At 38.8% G+C, this 23,715-nt stretch overlaps 1 protein-coding gene across 5 annotated transcripts in view; it reads right to left on the reverse strand.

Moving 5' to 3' along the window:
• The window catches only part of VPS13B (vacuolar protein sorting 13 homolog B), a 353,019-nt gene that overhangs the window by 209,342 nt on the left and 119,962 nt on the right, over window positions 1-23,715 (reverse strand). For all 5 annotated transcript variants that reach the window (XM_081919663.1, XM_081919665.1, XM_081919662.1 and 2 more), the window contains exon 20: window positions 1,198-1,307. In XM_081919663.1, the coding sequence (XP_081775789.1) occupies window positions 1,198-1,307 (110 nt within the window). The remainder of the gene's footprint in view (window positions 1-1,197; window positions 1,308-23,715) is intronic.

Below are 23,715 nucleotides of genomic sequence, written 5' to 3' on the forward strand. Positions count from 1 at the left end.
ATTTGCAAATATATCATTCAGGTGTTGCTGAAGTGTAACTCTCATCTTCCCTGGCTATTGGCCATTCTCTCTAGGGCTGATAGGAATTGGGAGTCCAACAACATATGGACAGCCACAGGGTAGCCTCTCCTGCTGCCAAGTATGCTACCTATACAGTATATTATTACACACGGGTCAGAAAACTTAGCGTGAATATCAATGTATCACTAAGCAGGGTAAGAACCTCACCCCCTGCACCCCCTAAACCTGTTATGGGAGTTCCCCCAACTCCCTAGAGAAAATTTAGGAGGCATGAAGGGAAAGTAGCATGGGGAGTCCTATTATGTGTGTGGGCCTCATTCCTTACTTCCCAGGGATCAGAAAACAAAACTTCACACAGAAAAATGTTCTTTGTGGCTGCCATTCAATGGTGGCATGCTTACCCCCTAGAGAACAGCCAAAGATATATCTGGCTATCTTCTAAAAATAATGTAACCTTTTCTTTTAATCTGGGCATAAATCATTAAAATGAAGTCAGTTTTCACACAAATTACCTGTTTAAAGATACATTTTTTAAGTTACATTTTCAATGATGCTTTCCTCAAAGGGGGTAAACTAAAATAGATAGATAGATGATAGATAGATAGATAGATAGATGATAGATAGATGATAGATAGATAGATGGATGATGATAGATAGATGATAGATAGATAGATAGATAGATAGATGATAGATAGATAGATAGATAGATAGATAGATAGATAGATAGATAGATGATAGATAGATAGATAGATAGATAGATAGATAGATAGATGATAGATAGATAGATAGATAGATAGATAGATAGATAGATGATAGATAGATAGATGATAGATAGATAGATAGATAGATAGATAGATAGATAGATGATAGATAGATAGATAGATAGATAGATAGATAGATAGATAGATAGATGATAGATAGATATAGATAGATGATAGATAGACAGATGATAGATAAATAGCACACACTTATACAGTGAACATAAAATAAGGCAACAACTAACAAAACAGAAGACTCCTATTTTTAACAATAAGCACAGCTGTGCTTCTACTACTGAAGAAGAGCAAGATACTTATAAGAGATGCAGGATGATGGCATTCGTTTTCTCTCCCACTAATGTAGACAAGACATTCTACTTAAGTACACAGAAAGAGAAGGCATTTCAGTATTTCTTACCTGCTGCATCGGTCTGCTGCTTCGCTTCTGAGGCTGGTACGTGAGCCAAGTATATAAAATCGGATCGATATTGACTGTTAATCCCTGCATGCTGGCCAAAAGCACGGCTCCTACATAACAAAAGAAATAACAAAGATGTACAGATTACACACATGGGGAAAAAATGTTTTTAAAAATCCCTCTCATCTCGGACACACCGTGGGTAGCAATATCCCAAACACCTATACTCGTTATTTTCTACAGAACCCCATATATAATTCTGGGGCAGTTTCCAATACAAAACAAAGAGTATAAAAGTCAACATTAGAAGGAAGGTTGAGGAGTGGCAGCTGCAATGCTGGGTACTCTATCATTACATAGTACATTTTGGAGGGACCCATTCCATGGTTTTAAGTTCAAAAATTGCAATTATTTTCCATTAAGTAGCCACAAGCAGAATACACTTTAAAAACTGAATCATTGAGTTAGAGCATCAGGTGGTTTTACATGCACACCAGTCACAGTATTTTTCCGTCTATAAGACTATGTTTTTTTCTTTAAAAATCATGCTAAAAACTGGAGGTCATCTTATACATGGGTAGTGCATAGGGTAGACATTTGATTGGTTGCTGCCGTGGCTGTCAGTAGCTATTGTGCGTGTGTTTGTTGCTGCGTCAATGGGTGGTGTTGATTGGCTGACGCTCTGGCAGTTGGGTGGGTGATAGGCAGCTTCTGCCAGTGATGGGACGCAGATTTTGTGATGCGTGCGGGTGAGCAATTCCCCACGCCCAAGCTCAACAACTCTGTGCCACCCCCCCCCCCAATTTTCTTAAATTTGAGTCCCTAAAAATAGGGGGCATCTTATACATGGGGGCATCTTATAGATGGAAAAGTATGGTACAAGTTTATTTTACAACAGCACTGGCTTTCTCTCTCTCTCTCTCTCTCTCTCTCTCTCTCTCTCTCTCTGTGTGTGTGTGTGTGTGTGTGTGTGTTAGTGAGAGCAACACTTAGTGAGAGCCCTTATATATTGTCATGGGAATACTACATCAAAAGATTAAAACATAAAAGACTTCTAGGTCATGGTTACATAGTATCTAATTCAATTAAAATACCAAAAACTGAAGAGTTGATCTTGTTCTCCTAAAAGTTAGAAAAAGAAGAAGAAAAAATTCTATCAGCTCTACTGGTATCAGGGTCTCATCATAAATTTGCAGAAGATTTTTAGAGACAGGTGTTAGACAAATGCCTTTTCTTTTTTAGAAATAATTATAGTAACTCAAATTTATTGAAATGCATTCCAAAATGTCTTAAGCATATTTAATTATTAATAAATCTTACATGGATTTCAATAGGATTTTTTCGCAATAAACCAATGTATGATTGTAGTATGAGTGCAATGGCCCTTAATTTACTGCAGTTTCCAAACAAGTAGCAAGTCAGCCTTTGTTGTCGATTTTTTGGCCACTCTTGTATCTGGCAAATAACGGAATATACAGGGCTAAAACCTCTTGCCTCCGTGCAATGTATATTAACATAGAAGTAGCCATACATATGCCAGCTCAGAAACCTTCCACATTTTTTTATTAAAGAGATATTGGAAACATTATTGCAATCACAAAATCCATAATGTGTTGAATAAGGCAGTATATAAATATACATGTATTTCATGTATATGGAAGTCCTGGGTTTTTTTCATATGAAGTGTCATATTCTTTCATGCTCACAGGATCCAGGAGAGGAGGCTTCTAAGTAAAACACTAACCATCATAAAACAATTATCATACAATTATCATTATCCTTTGCAAGTAGACAGCTATTAAGAGAAATTAATTAGAGTTGAAATGACTCCCAAGCATTTAACCTTCTTAAAGCTAAAATAGTAATTTTTTTGTAATCTAATACTCAGTATAAATATTCAGTATGAAACTACATGGCATTTGTTTTCTACACAGCATAGCAAACTTTGCCGTTCTAATAACGTGAAAGGTTTCTGTAGCTAAGAATATGATTCCGGAAAGCATGTATTTTAGTAATGGAGGTGGCAGCAAGAGACTCCAGTAAACTAACAAGAAGCATTCTAAACATTCATAGCCTACATAGTATTACACAAATTGATATGGCCAATTAAACATATTCAGCTTCCCCTGGCACAGGCAAACTCAGCCCTCCAGATGTTTTGGGACTACAACTCCCATCATCCCTTGACCATTGGTCCTGTTAGCTAGGGATGATGGGAGTTGTAGTCCTAAAACATCTGGAGGGTCGGGTTTGCCTGTGCCTGTAATATCCAATGGAAAAACTAAGGTGGCTCTCTATGTAACGCAGAAGGGGTGTGGATGGGTGCATGTTTGAGTGTGATTTTAATGCACATGAGCCTAGAAATAGCACAACTTATCCCGTATGAATGTGAGCAAACAACTTTCATTTTGTATACAAGACAGTCTGGTACATAACAGATCTATAAATCACTAAAAGGAAATATCCAACTGTCTCTAATTTTAGTGTAGCAGACAACATTTGGTGTTTTGATGCTACTGCATACTGCCAAAACACTGACATTCCAAGCATACTTTTCCAATTGGATACTCCAGAGTACTGTGATAATTTTCAGTTATAGCTGAAGCTGAAGCAGAGGCTAAAGAGTCTCTTATACAGCATGAAAATTCAAACACACACACACAAGTTTTATCAGGTAAGAATCAAAATTCCATGAGGTTTTGCCATAGACTTCAATGGAATGTGCCTGCATTTCATTCTGAAACCAGGAAACACACCCCCACTCCCAGAAATCAACAATTCTCCTGTTAAGCATCTATGCATAATATAGGAAGCTAAATTATTTTCTGCAATAATAAAGTTTTCTGTGAAAAAATAATCTGATATCCCTGCTGTTCTCTAAAGACTACTTTCAAGGATGCCCTTGCGCTGTATGTACTGTACTGGCATACCCAGTATGTCAAGTTGGAGCAATAAGGCCTTTTCACTAGTTGTACTCAGGCTTGGGAACTCCCCCACAAAGGCACTCACCTTGCCCCCTCTTTAATGTCCTTCAGATGGAATTGTAGAAATCTTCCTTTTTGGGCTTTGGACCATGAGCAATAATAGCTTTCTCACTGAACTGCTTTTAACTTACTGTAACAAGTTTGGTAAATTTGCTTTGAATGGCTGTTTGCATTTCCTATATTTTTAGTTAAGTGTGCTGCTTTTTAGTTTTCGTTATTTTAGTTACAGATAGGTAGCCGTGTTGGTCTGCCATAGTCAAAACAAAAAAAATTCCTTCCAGTAGCACCTTAAAGACCAACTAAGTTAGTTCTTGGTATGAGCTTTCGTGTGCATGCACAGTTCTTCAGATACGAAGTGTGCATGCACACGAAAGCTCATACTGAAGAATCTGAAGTATCTGAAAAAGTGTGCATGCACACGAAAGCTCATACCAAGAACTAACGTAGCTGGTCTTTAAGGTACTACTGGAAGGAATTTTTTTTTGTTTCGTTATTTTAATTATTGTTAGCTGCCTTGCACTCTATTAAGAAAAGACAAGAGTATAAATGCTTTAAATCAAGGGTGGCTAAAACCTTTTCAGCCCAATGACCACCTTCTCTCATGGGCTGCCTTGCACAAGCTAGCCAGACACAGTGATAGATGGAACTTTTTTATATGCAGGTTTTGTAAAGCCATGCTTTCAGTCCTCTGGAAAGAAAAGTAAGAAGCAGAGTAATGTAGATTATGTTTGCTCTAACTTACAGAAAATGTCATGTTCCAGTTACTATGCACCATGACTGGCTAGGGGACATTGTCTGCTGCTTCACTTCAGACATCAAAATGTCTTTGACAAGTCCAAATGGTTTTAGACATCCATGAAAGTGATCTAGAGAGTGGTGCTAGTTCAGTGAAATTCTCCTGGATGAAATGGGTTATCTAAACCCATTTCAGCCTGGCTTCAGTCTTGGTCGCAGAACCGCTACTAGAGAGTAACACTGGGGGACTTCTGCGGGCCCCATGGTGGCTATGCTGTAGGGTCCACACAAGGTTCTATTTGTCTCCCATGCTGTTAAAGATTTACAGTGATACCTCAGGTTACATACGCTTCAGGTTACATACGCTTCAGGTTACAGACTCCACTAACCCGGAAATAGTGCTTCAGGTTAAGAACTTTGGTTCAGGATGAGAACAGAAATCAAGTGGTGCTTCAGGTTAAGAACAGTTTCAGGTTAAGACAGGACCTCTGGAACGAATTAAGTACTTAACCTGAGGTACCACTGTACACAAAACTATTGGAAGGTTTGGAGTGCAGTTTCACCAGTATATGGATGACACACAACTCACTCCTTACAATCTGCCTGCTCTCAATGGGGTTACACTGAAGGAGAGGTATGCAGCTTGGGGATACTTCTGGATCCTTTGCTGTCGCTTGAGCTCAGGTGGCCTCAGTGATGCAAAGTGCTTTCCACCAGCTTAAGCTGGTGACCCAGCTGTGCCCCTATCTGGACAGGGACAGCCTAACTAGTATTGTCTATGCTCTGGTAACTTCTGTGTTGAATTACTGCAATGTGTTATACGTACGGCCGCCTCTGAAGACGTTTCGGAAACTTCAGCTGAAACTTCCAGGCACCGGCAGATATTCCATGTGACCTCCCGGCTGCGCCACTCTGCTGATAAGCAGCCGAGGTCTCGGCGATTCTTCCCAGACTGTGAGAAAAACACACCGTTGTTCCTCTCTCCCCTTTGGTGTCCCCAGGGAGGGGAAAGAAGCAGACAGAAATCTATTTACATCTTTTATTCCTGTCCTTTACTTCAGTACAGAGAAAACATGTCTGCACTCATCAGCAGTTAGAATAAACTACACCCATGTACCTCCAGTACAGGTCATATGACAAACCCACTGAGCTAACATCCGGTGCTCAGTACAGAATGGACTGCCCCTTTATTCCCATGGCAACAGTCACAAACTTCCTGTTTGGCTTTCCAGCCACAAGCAGCAGACTTGGCTGCTATAGCCTTTGCTTGCTGCTGCATTGGTGCTTTAGAATAACAGTCTGGATGGTGGCAACACAAGTATTTATTTACTACTTGCTATTTATGTGTTATATTTATATACTGCCACTCATCAAAAGATCTCAGGGCAGTTCACAAGATCTCAGTAGCTCCCTGTTTGTGGAATGCTGTCCCCAGGGAGGTTTGACTGGCACCTTCATTGTACACCTTTAGGCAACAGACCTAAAGCTGGCCATGATCAAACAGAGACATCAATGTGATATACACATTAATCTAGATGCATGTATGCACCTACCAATGTGAATACCTCCTATGCTGGATGATTATGGACAAATTTCTAAACAGTGGCACAAACAGAATTCCACTGTCATTAAACATTATAAATGTAGAAGGTGGCACACACATTAAAATTTCCAAGTGGGCTTTAAGAAGATTATAGTTCTGGTGCATTAACAGACACAGCTAGAGACGGAGCAAACTCTTTTCTGCCAAGACTGAACATATAGGCTACTTTAAATTTGTCAATGCCATATTCCTGTACTGAAACGTATTGATCACAGCAGAAAGTATGAGAAAATATAGAATTTGTAACTATTTGCCGATTCTGAAATGCAGCTGTGCTTTTTGTCTTCGAAAATGCAGCTATGAAGTTGAAAAGAACAGCCAATTCCACAGCACATGAAACAAACCGGAGTTGAGCAGGCAGTGTGTATAACTCTGACTTTGTACTTGTAAACATCCTTTCCACACTGAGCCCTCTGGGACACTCAAAGAATTCAGTGAATGAACTACTTGAAATAAATAAAGAACACTTGACTTGGCATGCAGTACTTCTAACTGATTAAAAATAAGTATGACTGTTCTTTAGCTTTCCACTTTAAAAATGCTGTGGTAGTAGCAGTAAATTTTAATGTTATTAAAACCTTATAATCCCTGCACGCACACATAGCTTGTTAAAAATCTTTAAACCCCACCTATTTCAAGCCTGGAAATTTTATAACAATCTAGTGAATCCCAGAAAATAATGGGAGGTGCAAACTGTGTGTGCCTCATTCAGAAATGTCTGGCAATTGTCAGCAATTCTATTCTATGGATGCAGCTACAAATGTTTTTAAAGATAAGGATGGGTAGACTTTGCAATTTCAGGGGTTTATGAAGCCACCTCTAATTGGGCTTTACAGGTTATGAAAGTAACGCAGTAGTTATTGTGGGTCCAAGTTACCATGAAAAGCATTTACCAAACCTTAAACACCTCAAAACCCATTATTAATTTATCCTCAGAAAGGAAAGATGGTCAGTACACAAAAATGAGAAAGTTTTATGGAAAGTAAACTACACTAAGCAATTGCAGGTGCAATCAGTTGAGGTGAGTACTGAAGTATATTTGGTATGTCAGAAAACAAGTAATTACGGCAAACACAAATGCAAAGTCTGGAGACGTGATCAACTTGATTTAACCATTAATCACCCAAACTTAATTTATATCTATCTGGATTCAAACTTTAAAGTAGATATTTTAAAGCCATGCAACCTAGGGAGAAGCTTTACCTACATTGCTAGCGTATGTTCATCATTGTGTCCATATGGGGGCAGTAACGTTTAAGAAAAATAATAACTGTACTATAGTTACCTTAATTATTTGTTCAGAAAACTGCCTTGGGTTTTCTCAATGAAAAAAATATATAAAGCTGCTCATCAGAAAGAAGTAAATATAAAACATTAAGGTTATGGCCTACCAAACAGCCCTCTTTTAAAATGCCGCTGAAGAATTATATTTGAGACCACCCAGTGTCCAGCTATGTCTCCAGTGTGTATAGGATTTTCCTCTCAACAAAATATATTGGCAGTTTCACATCTTAATGTCTACCTCAGAGTTTCAGTCATGATGTTATCCTGATGAAGTATGTTCCTGGGATTAGCCACTGCTGTGTGTTTGCAACTGATCTATAAGGCAACATAAAAACATCACAGTAGATGGTTAAGAGATTCTACCATCATTTTTCCCAGTTCTCTCTACTTTTCCACCATGAAATACTGCCAAGTATATGAACCTGTATCATGGTAAGATATAATGCATGCCTTATCAACAAGACTAAGCAAGTCCCAAATCATCAAAAACCACTGGACTGCATATGGTGTCCCTTGAAAGCGATAGAACCAGTTATCTGAGTGCTGCATCCCAAACTGACAAGATACCATTAACGGATGGCTGGGATAGGGGCAGCAATGCAACCTGAGAATAATGCGTACAAATTATTTTTACACAATACGTACAGAGCTGTTTTTCATTTTCCATATCTATACATACAATTTAACAGCTAAAATGGCTAGGTATGCACATTTTATTGTAAGATAATAATTTTCCCCTTTCTTAACCACATTAATAATCCTTGCCACCAGGTAAGTTAAGTTCCCATCTGTAATTTGCAAATGGAGGCCTGCTGTTTATGTCATTATATACACTGATGGGTCAGTTAGTAGGATCAGGGGAATTCAAAATCAAGAGACAGTGCTCAAATCTCCCTGTTTGGATTCTCAAGAGTTCAAAGGTCCATTAGCACAGAGATGGTGAGATATTTCCATATTACTTCACAATCTTAACTCAGGACTTATGTCAATTCCACATGCAAAGCCATAGTCATAGAAAAGTCAAAGCAAAGTCATAGAATAGTCAAAGCAAAGTCATAGAATTGTACTGTTAGAAGGAACCCTGAGGATCATCTAGTCAAACGCCCTGCAATGCAAGAATATGCAGCTGTCCCTTAAGGGGATCAAATCTGCAATCTTTGCATTAAGTCGTGATGATCACTGCACCTAAAATTGAAAGAAAGAAAGAAAGAAAGAAAGAAAGAAAGAAAGAAAGAAAGAAAGAAAGAAAGAAAGTTAGTTTACTCATGGATGTGATGAAAATGTATTATGTATTAAAAAGACCTACTAGTCAAATTTATTGGAGTGTAAAAAAAGCCAGGAAGGTTTATAACTAGGAGTCAACCACAGTAATTTTGTTGTGTTTTGTTTTTTTTTAAAAGGTATGGCGCAAAAAGTTTGTTTTGCACGCAAGTCAAAGATGGGAAAGATTTGTTTGCTCTAAGTCACAGACGAGTACTATGACTAAATCACAACCTGACTTGGCTAAGACTAAGACTAATGCAGATTTCCGGTGCAGAGAAAGGAAAAGTTTATCTGTGTCAGGTTGTTAGCTCAAAGAACAGACACTGCCCTATCCAGGGCTGAAGAGGGTCAAAGCTATGGAGCATATCTGGTGATTAAGCTGATAGCTATAACTCCAGCTGACTGCCAGAAGGAACTGTAGGGTTCATTACAGATGGAAGTTGCTTAAAGACTGAAAAGATATCAGTTTTCTTCATAATTTGGAACTAATAAGGAGTTTCCTCTATGGCAGATGGATTTTCTCTGCCTACTGGAGCAGGACCTTAACAGTTGAAGCTAAGTATAGTCACAGAAACAGAAAGCTGACAATTCTCTCAATTGCAAATCTGATCCAGGAATGATCTAGAATATCAAAATAACCAGTAAGATCAACTCAGACATTCACAACCCTCTGTTCTATGAACCTGTTGTTCCATATTTGCAACCTTTGCAAATTTTTATTATAATCCTGCTCACAGTTACAAATTACATTAAAGCAAGATTAAACATATGTAACTAGGATCAGGTGTTTTTTGTTTTTACAAGAGCCTTTCCTCTGTTTTGTTCCAGGAAAAATCTGGAAGCATGGTTGCTGTTTTTTTTAAATACAGAAGAAATAAAAAGAGGGGTGGGGAGGGAACTACACCAGCCCGCAAAACAAAGAGAGAAAAGTAATCAGGAATGCCACAAACAATGTATATCAAAGACTGACACATTTTGGAGAAGGTCTTTCATCAGGGCCATCATTAGAAATAAATGTTGTCTAGCCATCCTCTCATATAATTTCTCCAAAATGTTATGGGATTGTACATAAATTGTTTGTGGCACTCCTAAAATACAGAAGGACATTTTTTAAAAAAGTATGTCAATTTTTGATGACAGAGATAATATGGTTGTGAGGGTTACTGTTTTTTGTATGTTTTGTATTATTATCCTTAAGCTATTTGGGAGTGAGACATAAGATAACATTTCCCTTCTTTTCAGGCCCTCCCTTCCGGATTGTAAATTTCCACTGCCGGCTTTAACTGGTTAAACAGATTTGCAAACATGTCCCATGTGGTTACAATCGTATGGCAAGAAAAGCAGAGCCATGCTTGCTAGCCCTATCCCTGAGATGGAGAGGGGCCTTGGCTCTGTAGCAGAGCATCTGATTTGCATGCAGAAGGTTCCAGGTTCAATCCTTGGATTCTCCAGGAAGGGCTGGGAGAGAACCCTGTCTGAAACCCTGGAGGGCTATGGTCGGTCAGAGTAGACAATACTGAGCTAGATGGATCTGACTCCATAGAAGACAACTTCCAATGTTCCTCTTGCTGCTTTTGCCAGCCAGCCAGCCCAGTCCCCATCCCCATCTATGCATGGGTGGTGGGTGGGTGAAGTCTGAAGCAGGAATAGGCTCCCCTATTCATCCATGGGCTCCATACGCAATCAACATTCAAAATCACATGAGGAGCCTATGCATGTACAGCAAGGTGCCCTCTTTGGACTTTCCCACACAACACCTGGTGGAGGGGGAGCAGAAGGTGCAACAGAAGTTAAGGCTAGCAAGCACAGCCCCACCCTCTAAGACACACACCTCAGAAACCATCTAGCATCTACTGAAATTTCCTGGCATCAAGAAAAGTAACATATGGCTGAATGCTCCACTCTCATGATTGAGCCTTTTTAAACCCTGTTAGAGAACACTTTCGGATCTTGTCCATCAGTTTCTCCTGCAACCTTGCTCTGTCCCATGGCAACCACTGCCTTTATTCACTCCCCTCATAGGGGGAACTGGGACAATTTGTTGGCATGCTTCACACCTACAGGGAGACCACTGTGTTACTCCCAGGTCAGTCACATTCTGCTCTACTGAGATGGACATTGAGGAATTAATAAATTCTAGGCCATATGGCTGCCTGGAGAAGTAAAGGCAAATACTTTTTTTAGTACCTTTTGCAAAAAGAAAAGAAAAGAAAGGGGGGAAAGTACTAAATTCTGGAACCAGGGCAGTAATTGGCTTGAGAAATGACTCCTAGAATTGTCCAGACTCACAGATCTAACCAAAGCTGAAGCGTGTTTCTGTCCCACCTTTCTTCCATCATAGAACCCAAGGCAGCTCACAGGTGTTTCCTATGCAGAGTCACCCATTCAGAGACAGACAGACTCGGATTCAGCAAGCTGGTGGCCTTAGGTGCCTTTAGACAACAGGTTATTCCGAGTGAGTGACGCTGCTTCGTATGCCTCACTCGCACAGGTAATGCAGCAAGCAACTAAAAATGAAGATTCGTTTTACATCTTTCCAACTTTATTTTTAAATTTTTTAATCTGCACACACATCACATCATCTTCAGTACAGCTCTGTAAAAACCTTTCGGCATCTCTTGATGTATCATAGCCACACAGAACACCAGACATTTTAGTTTTATATCTTATATAAGGGTATACCTGTATGTGTACTTAGTATTGTTTTCATTTATATTGTGAACCACTTCAAATGTTTCTTCAGGCCCAAGAGGTGGGATATCAATATTTTCATCCAGCCAATCCATTAAAAGTGTACATATGTGACTTACGATTCTCTTCTCACTTACGTGTGGCAAAGCTGCTTTCCAAAAGAATATGAAATTCATTTGGGATGGTTTTTCCTCAGAATAATGCTGATGATTAAAGTATCTTACTACAAGACATCTGTTTCTGAATAAAGTGTCCTAGGCTAGTGTTCTTCAACCCTGGGTCCCTAGATTTGTTGGACTGCAACTATCGCCTCGAGCCAGCTTATCTCAATGGTCAAGGATAATTCCAACACTACCTAGGAATCCAAATTGAAGAACACAATCCTAGACCATATCATGCTGCTATGTGTTGAGGGTGTTTTTTATTTCCTTTAATTAAAGTATGGATCGCTGCAGCATTATGATTAGAAAGTTACTAAATATTTTACATCCAGTTGCCTTTAAAAAAAAAAAAAGTAGTAGACAATTCATCATCCACCTTTTCTAATATTAAACTTCATGTTGCGAGTTTGGTGAGAATCTGTGTAAACAGATACTTGACAGGTAATGTATTATATGTCAGTATTTTATGAGAGAAGTTTGGGAGAGGGTTTTCTTAACCTGACATTTTGTGGTTTTGCCTCATAAAACTAGCAGAGGACTCTGCACGGATTGTTAATGGGGTGAAGTAATGAATCTGGGGTGGGTGCGATAGAATAGACTGTCATAAAGAGGGAGAGGGGCACATAGTACACAGTAGCTTCATTAATAGATAAAAGCAGGGGCAAGTTTTTTGCTGCGACCCAGGCTCTGAAACAAAACAGTGCTGTGAACATCAGAAAATCATTAAGTCAAGCTGTAGGAATTGCTTTCAGCAACTTGTTGTCGAAAGTGGAATTGATAAACAGTTTAAACTGTATCCTACCAACCTTTCTTTAACATAATTACTGAGAAAAGTGTATTTTTTACTTGCTCTGTAACTTCAAAAGAGAACCTTGGTAGTCCATTTAAAAATGGTGGGCTTGTTTCCCCTTTTGATGATTTTTGTTTCTCAAAAGTTCTGTAAGGCAGAAAAATTAGCCACGGTCATCTGCTTCTAAGTTTAAGGCATGCTAAGGAATATGAATCTAAATGCAATTGAAAGAAAAGACAAATTTTGGATAAATAGTATGTTAAAACTAAATTTCTAAAAAAGTGATCTAAACTTTTTAAAATTTGAGATTTAACATTGGAAAATTACATTATATGAATCGAAACAAGTTAATAATTTGCTGGCAAAATTTAAGAGTTTGGAATGCAGGAACAAGAGTTGTGAGGAAGTCCAATGATGAGAATGAAATGTGGATATTGGAAAATACTATGTTACTATGTATGTTTTTTACTGCTTAAACAAAACTTTAATAAATATTATTATTTAAAAAAAAATAAGTTTAAGGCATGCTTCGATATCTCTAAAGATTGAAACTGCTTAGGAGTGTGAACATTTTAATATTTGGTTCCGAAACCAAATTGGATCTCTGTATCCTATAAAATATCCAATTCCTAGAAATTAAATAGGTAGTAAGTTTATGCTTCTGAATGTTTCCTTTGGTATAAAAGTTGAAAGGATCAAGACCTGTTAATCTCAACACAGCTTGAAAGACCAAGGCTGTAATTCTGTGTACACTTTCTTAGGAGTAAACTCCATGGGACTTCCTTTTGAATATAATAAACATATATAGAATTGTGCTGTAAGTTGTACATATATACAGTGAAATACAAGGCCAAGAACCAATTAACCCCTTGTTTTGCTTCTCTGGAAATTTCTGGGTTTTTCTTCACAGTGCACCATGTGAGTAGGGCATGGGATAATACACTTCCTTTTCTACAGGTTATCTTCTGGAGCACAAATTCCCACTAAAGGCCTCAACCATGGTTAAACATTATACCAGCAACAATGTTAACCACAGTTCAGGCTAAACGGCGGTCACAGTTGATCAGCACTTACAAGTAGCTTCAAACTTGATTTCAAATGCTAAATATGGGACCAGTAATTATCTTTAATCATTCCTAATATTTCTGACAACATAACATTTCACTCTAGAAGGTAGAGAATGAGAACAGATAATGAGGATCATTCCCAATTGCTTGGTGATGATTAGAAAACTGGGTAGATAATCTTCTATATCTGTATCTATATCTAGCCATGTAGAAATTTTGGAAAACTATAGATTTTGAAAATATCTTTCAAGATCTATTTTTATTAAAAACTAACCCCACCCTGAATACAACAGTTTATTTATTACAAAACTCAACAAAAGAAGTCCAGTTCTTTCTAAATACATTTAGACTCTGCCAGCTTTCTTTTTCTTTTGTCTAGTTAGTGATTTCTTCTATTTTTAGTTTTTATTTATTGCAATATATTGGAAAACTTCTTGATCTCAAAACTCCAAAAGAAAAACCTAACCCACACTATCATAGTTTTCCTAAGTAATGACTGCAATGACCTCTCCAATCATTTCATGCCATCTGCTGTTATAGAAAGAGGCATATCATTTTAATGCATTTCCCATTAATATGAAATTGCCTAGAACTTGAGATCATCATCAGCCCCAAATGAAATAGAATTGGCCTCCACAGTCACTTATGGACACACTGTTAAGACCATGTTCATGGAAGACAAACTTACTCGGCTATGAGTGATCGCCAAATAAGGAGGAGTATTAAAAAGAAAGGGAAAACACATAATGATCTGGTGGAGGTGTCACCATATCACTACAATACATTAGAAAGTGATTTTGGTGGAAAGTGGAGATATACCTCTTTGGCCACACTTCTGGAGAGGGGGAGGTGTTTGATGATGATGATGATGACGACTGTACTGCTGGTTTTATATGTAACTGAAGTATGAATTTTGTGTAAAGCTGTTTTGATCTCATTGTTTAATCTAGGTTTAGACTGCACATATTTCTATCCTGGGACCTTTGAGTGAAGGGAGGATTATAAATACTATTAATAAAATACATAACAGGCCAGTATATGCTGAGACATCCGACCTATACTGTAATAAGGAACTAAGTACTTGAGCTATGAAAAGTCACTAGGAAGATGGAGCAAGCTTGCTTTCTCCTGCTCTGGAGGGTAGGACCTGAACCACTGGCTTCATGTTCCAAGAAAGGAGATTCCAACTAAACAACAGGAAGAACTTTCTGACAGTAAGAGATCTTTGACAGACAGTGGTTATGATGATAATGATGATGATGATATTTTTATTATTTATATGCTGAAAGTCTGACTGGGTTGCCTCAGCCACTCTGGGTGGCTTCCAACAAAATATTAAAACACACATAAAAAACCCAAACATTAGAAACCTCCCTGTGCAGGGCTGTCTTCAGATGTCTTCTAAAAGTCTGGTGTTTGTTTCCTTGACATCTAATGGGAGGGCGTTCCACAGGGTGGGCATGACTATCGAGAAGGCCCTCTGCCAGGTTCCCTGTAACCTCATTTCCCGCAATGAGGGAACCACCAGAAAGCCCTCAGAGCTGGATCTCAGTGTCCGGGCTGAACGATGGGGATGGAGACGCTCCTTCAGGTATGCAGTGGAACCGACTCCCTCAGAAGGTGGTGGACTCTCCTTCCTTTGAGGTTTTTAAGCAGAGGTTGGATGACCATCTGTCTTGGATAGTTTAGCTGAGATTCCTGCACTGCAGGGATCCCTTCCAACTCCAGAATTCTACGCTTCTATGAAAACTGCTACTTGCATCTAATGAACTCATTTCGACATAGGTGAAGTTTTGATGTTTAAAAGGTAACAACAGAATTTTGTGTGGTGGATAAATGGTAATGACAGCCCTCTTCTTCAGCAGGCACCTGACACATATGATGTGCCTACCATGCAGAGGTCTCAAGGTGTTGTTGCCCAATTTGCACAATCCTTCCCCTAGCAAATTAATATGCTGACTGTGTGGCTGCACATATTAGCCTCCATATGCAGCATCTGCACAATGTGCTACTTCAGGTGTATGGTAGAGAGGATGTATGGTGTATGGTGGAGATGGTGTAGCTCCTTCACAACCTGAAGCTTATCGTTGCATGGTAACAGTCTTAGCTGGCAGCTCAGTCTTACCGACCAAGTAGACTATTCCCTACCAAAATGTATGCCACAATGAAGTCATACAAGCCTCTGAGCTGGGAAAGCAGATTTTGTATTTTTACTGCTATACATGTTCCAACAATTTGCCAACATAAATTGCAAGCTCAGCAGTTTGAACAAGTTATACATTATTAACCATAGGCAACAAGGGGGCTACGTATCATGCAATTTAAGGCAATTAGTCAAGTGCTGTCAGCAAAAGATTCACTTGAGTGAGTCCCAAGTTTCTCAGAAGATCAAAGATAGCCAGTGTTGCATTCAATCCTAACCAGATCCAGATTCACACTTTCGATTAGGTATTTATGCTGATTTCGTGACTACTGCTTTTCCAGATCTATAAGAATAAGTGTGCTTTTGTTTTTTTACTAATATTTGTTTAATTAAGTTAATTAATTACAGCTTAACTGAAGTATTTTAAACTGAAGACCTCACACAGCTTTCAAAGCAGAGTCTGTAAGCTAATCCTCTTTTTTAAAAAAAAAAAACTGGCACTGAGGATGAAGTCAATAAATTGTCAATTAATAACATGCTTACTTTGATGGCTCTTCAGTAATTTACTTTCATACCACTTCATAAATTTCTTAGTACAACTTTTGGAATTTTGAGTACAGTACCTCTGCCATGGGAAAATTTGGTTTAAATCTGCTCTGCTGCCAATAAACCAATAAGACTAACTGACTGATAATCCTCCCACACTGCACTGTTTAGGTATATGCAGTCAACCAGTGAAAGTTTAATTTGTTCCGCTAATGGCACAGAAAACTACTCAGAATTATTCACTGTAAGTCTAAACTTCAGCTCCCTTCTATCGTACGGACAAAATCCTAAATCATTCTGTGCTTGGTAACTGAATCTGTTTTATCTTTCTTTTGATCCAAAGCATAACAAATATAATGAGCACTACAGATAACTCAGATTGAATTGCACCTACTAGCAAAAACAATTACGATATGCAAAACGCATTGAAAGAAACTAGTATCTCCTTGGACTCATAAAGCCTTTATATATATATTTTAATTTCTAAAGTGGTAACGTATATTTAAATGTTGGTCTTGAGCAAACAAAACATTAGGTATACCATGTGTATCAGATCTAAGTGCATTCAAATGAACTTATATGGCAAATGGAATATAATAGTAAATTAAACTTATAGTAGCAAATGTCCTTTTAAAATGTATCACTCAACACAATTGAGTCTTGAACGCTTATTTTTTTCATGTATCCGATTAAGAGCATAATCTAAGTTGGATTATTTTCTGTTAGTTGCAAAGTTGTGTGTTTGTTTTCTGTAATCGCTAGAGTACAAAATTTGGAAGAGATATAAATGGCACCAGGGCTTTTTTTCTGGAAAAAGAGGTGCCGAAACTTGGGGGAGCACCCAGCTGAAGCTGTTGAGCTTTGGAGATCTCCCCTTAAAAAGCTTCTCTGCTTACACCACCACCACCTGCCACACTGAACTTATCGCAGTGCCGCCAGCAGCCTCCGTCATTCAGCACTGAGCGATGTGCCGACGTGCCGCAATGCCGCAGAGGTGCCAGAACTCAGTTCCAGTGAGTTATGGCTAAAAATAAGCCCCGAATGACGCTCATCAAAAGCATTTCCCCCCAAAACAGAATGCTGCATATGCTAAGATTTTTAGCAAAGTTAAAAATCTGCCAAGTGAACTTGGAGCTATCCCCTTCCCTTGTACCAAGACAGCAGCCATAACTAGCAGTAACATGGAGAGGGGTCCCTGTCAAAACAAGGGTCACACATTGCCCATTGGTTGGTTCCAGAAAGGCCTGGGGATATTTCCGTCCATCTAATGCTGTCATAGTTGTAGCAGAAATAAAAACAATTTGGGGAGTCAAGTGGAACAAAGCTCTGTACAGATGTGCCACTTTCCTTTGTATATTTTGTGCACATCACTTTAAGCTCTAGATATGATCAGGCTGTTAGTAATTTCCTTGACACTGCGGCAGGCTATTTTATAGGGTCAACTTGTATACGTGCTACTTGAACAAACAGCTAGAATAATTCAAGAGGAAAACGGGGTTCAGCTGCTGGCAATAAATTGTTTTCCCCTTCTGCATTCTCTGAAATTTTAGGCAGGAATGCTGATCACTTTCCTGCAGTCTTTTCTAAATTCGTAAAGGTCTTAATAATCTTTCTTATGTATAGAAATTCCATGGAGGAGCTTGCTCTACTCAGTGACAGCCAATAATGAAAAAAGAGCTTAACATCTAGAGAAGATGCATACCTACCATGCCCAGGCAGTGTCCAACGACCCTTAAAACCCACATATAAAAGACAAGAATAGTGGGACATCCCTGAATTATCCCACTGTTTGCTGCCACAATCCCTTGTGAGGGTAGAGAAGCTACTGGGAAATACAAGGATAAGGCCTTACTCTATGATGTTTTAGTTAGATTGGTGGCTAAAGAGCTGCTTCAGATACTTGTCTGTTGGTGTGTTTGAGGTTTCCCCACCCCTGCTGAGTCAGAAAAGGAGTTTAGTTTTTGTGGCTAGCTCATTAATTTGGTTTTTGTGCTAACTCATTCATTTGTGTAGCCAGTTCTGCCACTTTACAGAGGACAGTCCTCTATCTGAAGTGTCATGAAGCAGAACTGAAGAGTTGGAAGGGACCCCAAGTATTATCCAGGCCAACCCCTCTGAAATGCAGGAATCTCAACTAAAGTATCCATGACAGATGGCCATCCAACTCCTGTTTATGGTGCACCACCTTCTAAGGTAGTCTATTCCACTTTCAAACAGCTCTTACCATTGGAAAGTTATTCCTAATGTTTTGTAGGAAACTCCTTTCTTGTTATTTCAATCCATTGGTTCAGGTCAGACCCTCGGAAGCAGGAGAAAACAAGCTTGCTCCATCTTCCATGTGACAGCCCTTCAGATATTTAAAGGTGGCTATCATATCACCTCTCAGGCTTCTCCAAGCTAAAAACAGCTAATTCCCTCAGCCCACCCCCATAAGATTCTATCATCTTGGTAGTCCTCCTCTACACACATTCCAGGTTGTCCATAAGCTTCTTAAACTGTGGTGTCCAGAACAGGAGACAGTACTCCAGGTGGGATCTGACCAAGGCAGAATAGAGCGGTACTATTACTTCCCTTGATTTGGACACCATAGTTCTGTTGCTGCACCCTAGGATTGCATTCACTTTTTTTGCTGCTGCATCACACTGCTGACTCGTGTTACACTTGTGGTCTACTAAGACCCTTAGATCCTTTTCACATTATCCTTTTTACCTGGCAAGCCAGGTGTCCCTCATTTTATTCATCTGCAGATTCGATGAGCACCCCCTCAACTTCTTCATCCAAGTTGTTTATAAAGATGTAGAACAACAATGGGCCTAAGACAGAACCCTACAGCACAGCACTTATACCTTTTTCCAGGATGATGAGGAACCATTAACGAGTACTCTTTGGGTTCGGCAAGTCAACCAGCTACAAATCCACCCAAAAGTTACCTCATCCAGAACACATTTTACCAGCTTCTCCACAAGAGTATCACGGGGGATTTTGTCAAAAGCCTTACTGAAATCAAGATGCACAGAATTCCCCTAGTCCATCAAGATTGCAATTCTATCAAAAAAAAAATAATGATATTTGTCTGGCCAGACTTTTTTTTGAGAAACCCATATGGCTCTTAGAAATCACAGCATTCTTTTCTGAATGGTCACAGACCAAGTGTTTTCTTATAGGTTTTAGGACCTTTCCTGATATAGACATCAAGCTGACAGGTCAGTAGGTTGCCTGGGTCTTCCTTTTTACCCTTTCTGAAGATGGAGACAAATTTTGCCCATCTTCAGTGTGTAGGGACCTTACCTGTTCTTCAAGAATTCTCAAAGATTATAGATTAGAGGCTCTGAGATTACAAATTCCTTTAGTACCCTTGGATAACCTCATTTTAATTCCTATAACTGGATACAAGGTGTTCTGTAGTTAATGGGCAGTGAACTGAGGTGATCACAGTGCCCTCACCTTAATGTAAATAAGCCTAAGTGCATTTAATTGAAATAACTATATATTCCTGACCACGGGACCTTCAATGAGCAAACACTGGAACTGCCATAGCAGCTGCTGCAACCACATCTAAGGCTTCGAAATGCACCTTTTTAATCATCACTAAGAGCTTTCATCAATACTTTTAATATTTATATGTAGTATGAAACTTTATGAAGAATTAGCTCCTGAATTTGCTTCTTTTCCTGTTTCCTCACTGTTCCTTTTCCCTTTGGTACCACATCTATTTAACTGTAAGCATGTAAGTAAGGACTGGTGTGTGTTTGTTTTTTAATGTTGGCACCTTGGAAACTTGAGATGCAGTGGCAACATCTCTCCCCATTTACTCTTTCCTCTATTTCCCTCTCCTTTCTATTTGTTTCCCCCATGCTGAATTGTATATCATAACTCTCTTGAAGCAGAGACCTAACCACTCATACTTAATTGTTTGATAATACAGTAACAATCACAGCACCACTTCAAAAAGCTCTAAGTAAAATTATTCAGCTAACAAATTCCATCAGTGCAAGGATCTCCTTTTGCACTACTGAACCTCTCCCTCCCCTACATGTGCAGCCCAAATCTGCTCCAGATGGTTGGGGGAACCCCTAGAACAGAATTAGGGGGCACACGGGCAAAGAAGAGAGAGAGAACATTATGTTGCACAAACATATCCTTGCACACATGAAATATTCCCACAATGCTTCACTGTAGATAACCCTTAGTCACAAAAAATTCCATTAGTGCTGCCTAGAGAACAGTGAGAAGGACCTTAAGTGTGATAAGCAGATGCTCATTCATTGAGCTTTAGCCCCACTTTGAACAGATGAGAATACAGAATACATATGAACAGCTGAAGTCTAAAAATCCTTATTATCTGTCTAGAAATCCTTGAACGTAACACAGTTGTTTCTGTCTTTCTGCATCCACTATGCGCACCATGATATCCATAAAGCTCTAACTCTAACGCTTTTATTGGTATGATGTAAAATTATTTGGTATGATGTAAAAAGAATAAGCACAGAGAAACTAAATCATCACATTCAGTTTCCTTCAGGGCTCTCCCTCAGGTAGAAAACGCCAAAAATAATAGATAATAAATATCAGGAATGGAAATCACTGTGGTATGTCATGGAACCAAACACATTGTTCTACCTCACAAAACACCAAAAATTGTCAAAATTGCTCTACAACTCAAAACAACAAATCAAATATCCTCATTCTGCTTTGCTTAAGGAAATGGACAGACTTGGAACAGCCTGAGTACTTCCAGTCAAATTCCATGACACTGGCTCTCTGGAGATGCAAAAGGAGGAAGAAAATTTGCTTCTGAAGCAAAGACCAAACAGTTGGCAAACCACTATTTGGATAACTTCTTTGAATTGTTTTTCCTTCTTCTGCTTTCCCACTTTAGGGCCAATTTTCTTAAATAAATCCCTTTGAGGAAAAGATTGTATTTTGCACCCCACGAAGCACACTGTTGGATATAGAATAGGTACATATTTTCCTCAACTTGTATCATTATTAAAATTATGTGCCACAGTACAATAAAAAACATTGAACAACCTTTTTTTGCTCTTATATTTGGCTTTCTAGCTGCCAAAACATTGGCTCTGGATATTATCCTGGCTGCACATGTCAAAAATGACAACTCACTTGTCAAACTTAACTGTAATTGAGTTCAAGTTACTGAAGGAGTTGCTTATGTTTGTAGACAGTCACAAAGAAGAGACAAAGGAGAAGAATAATTATGTAATACGGCCAATTAAACCTTGAAGTTATATAAACTGACCAAGTTCACAACTCAGAATGTGACTAAGGAATAATGAAGCTAGTCAGTAATTAAACTGATCATGTCTCCCTGAAGACAGAAACAATAGACACCAGCTAGTAGCTGACTACTCACTGGAACATTTTCCAGCTGTTTAAAGCAAAGACTTCAGAATGCATGCATGCATCTTATTTTCCCAGGATTTCAAAGTCCACATGCAGGCTGCTGCTCAGCTATTATAAATGAGTAATTCAAGTAGGGCACGACTACATATTGTATTAACTTAATAAAGATGTTTCACTCCAAATACATTAACATTTGTGTTTAGCCATCCCTGTTGGAGGGTCTGTTTGCCTTATACCATATTTTACTAATAGTAGGAGAAATTAAGATAAATTATTTTTAATTCTTTATTAATTTTAGACTTAAGATTTAAAATTATTTGACAGTTTCATATGTTAAAATGCATTACCAAAAAATCCAAAACACTTAACAAGAGTACTATTTTCTTCGGCAAATATTGCCCAATATATAAACCATCAAAAATTAGTACGCAAGTTGCCAAATATGTGCTAAATTACTTGTTGCATGCAAACAAATTACTACATTACAGTCAGCAGCATAAAAAAGGAATGTATTATTGCTGGGCTACATTGACAAAATATTCACCATTTAAGTAAATGAGAAGCATTAATAACCAGCATGGACTTCAGCACTAAATGTGCTTTTTGAGGTCTTCAAAATGAGTGAGAAAGAGGTGGAATGGAGGGCTTCCCCCATCTGTCCAATGACTAAAAAATGTTTAGGTTAGAGGGATATAAAATTTTCATATTCTCAGCAGTTAGCCTTGAGGACTTCCCTGTTCTCTCAATGGAAATAATCAAGTATCTATTATACAATCACAGCTGGAAGGCAAATGATAACACATACAATTCATATGCAGCTGCTTGGTTACCAGTTCACGTACAAATATGTACTAAAACAATCATTAATACCCAAATTTAGCAGTAATTATTAACAAGCAGAAAGAGGCAAGGGAATCTGAACGCAGCTACATCTTCAACTCCCTCTCAAATATTTCTGCCTCTCACATATATTTTACTTTGCCTTACTGGAGGTTCAAAGCCAAAAGAACCCAAGGGCTGGAGAGTAACACCGAAAAGTAACTGTGCCAATACCTGCATTTGGACATAAGAATAAATGAGAGTTTATCATTACAGGAATGAGTCTAAGGCTCATATACCCCCCACCCGGGCAGAAGCTTTCACATGTGCTGTTGACTAACCAAGTTTTACGTTTCATGCAAACCTAAACCAACTTTGGTTAGTCTTAACTATAGATTATTAAAACAAGCTAGCATGAGTTTGACCAAACTGCGGGAGGCAGTGGAAGACAGGAGTGCCTGGCGTGCTCTGGCCCATGGGGTCATGAAGAGTCGGACACGACTAAACGACTAAACAACAACAACAACATCTTCAACCCTAGGTTTAAAAAGCTGATTTGTTTCAATAAACTATCATTAAGACCATTCAGAGTTAGTGTTTAGATAGAATGGCAAAAACTGATTAATTGGGAAAAGGAAATGAAAGCTTCTGAATTCCTAATCACAACCATGCTAGTGGAGGGGAGAGTCCACAATACCAAGGCTTGCTAAGGCTGGATCCTAACACTAGGTCATAGCACAATGATATGCCTGAATGCAGCCACTGTGTTTACATGCAAATATTAGCCAGACTTTGTGTCTTATTGTAGTTTACTGTGAATGAGCAGTGTGTTAAGTGTTCACTCCTGCTTTGTCACTTCCACAGCCTGAGCTGGATGAACTCTTGCTTCACAAGAGGAGTCCAACCTGGCCATTTTTATTTTAGAGAAAAAGCAGCTGTGCAGTCCCAGTCGGTTTGGCATTAAGGCTGTAAGAACCTTCATTATAACCAAACACGGGTCCAAACATGTTTAGTCAGAAACTCTTTTCTGATAATTTGAATCCATTGATTCGGGTCCGACACTCTGGAGCA

This window comes from Podarcis melisellensis, assembly GCF_964234715.1.
Source record: "Podarcis melisellensis genome assembly, chromosome: 7".
Taxonomy (NCBI): Eukaryota; Metazoa; Chordata; class Lepidosauria; order Squamata; family Lacertidae; genus Podarcis; species Podarcis melisellensis.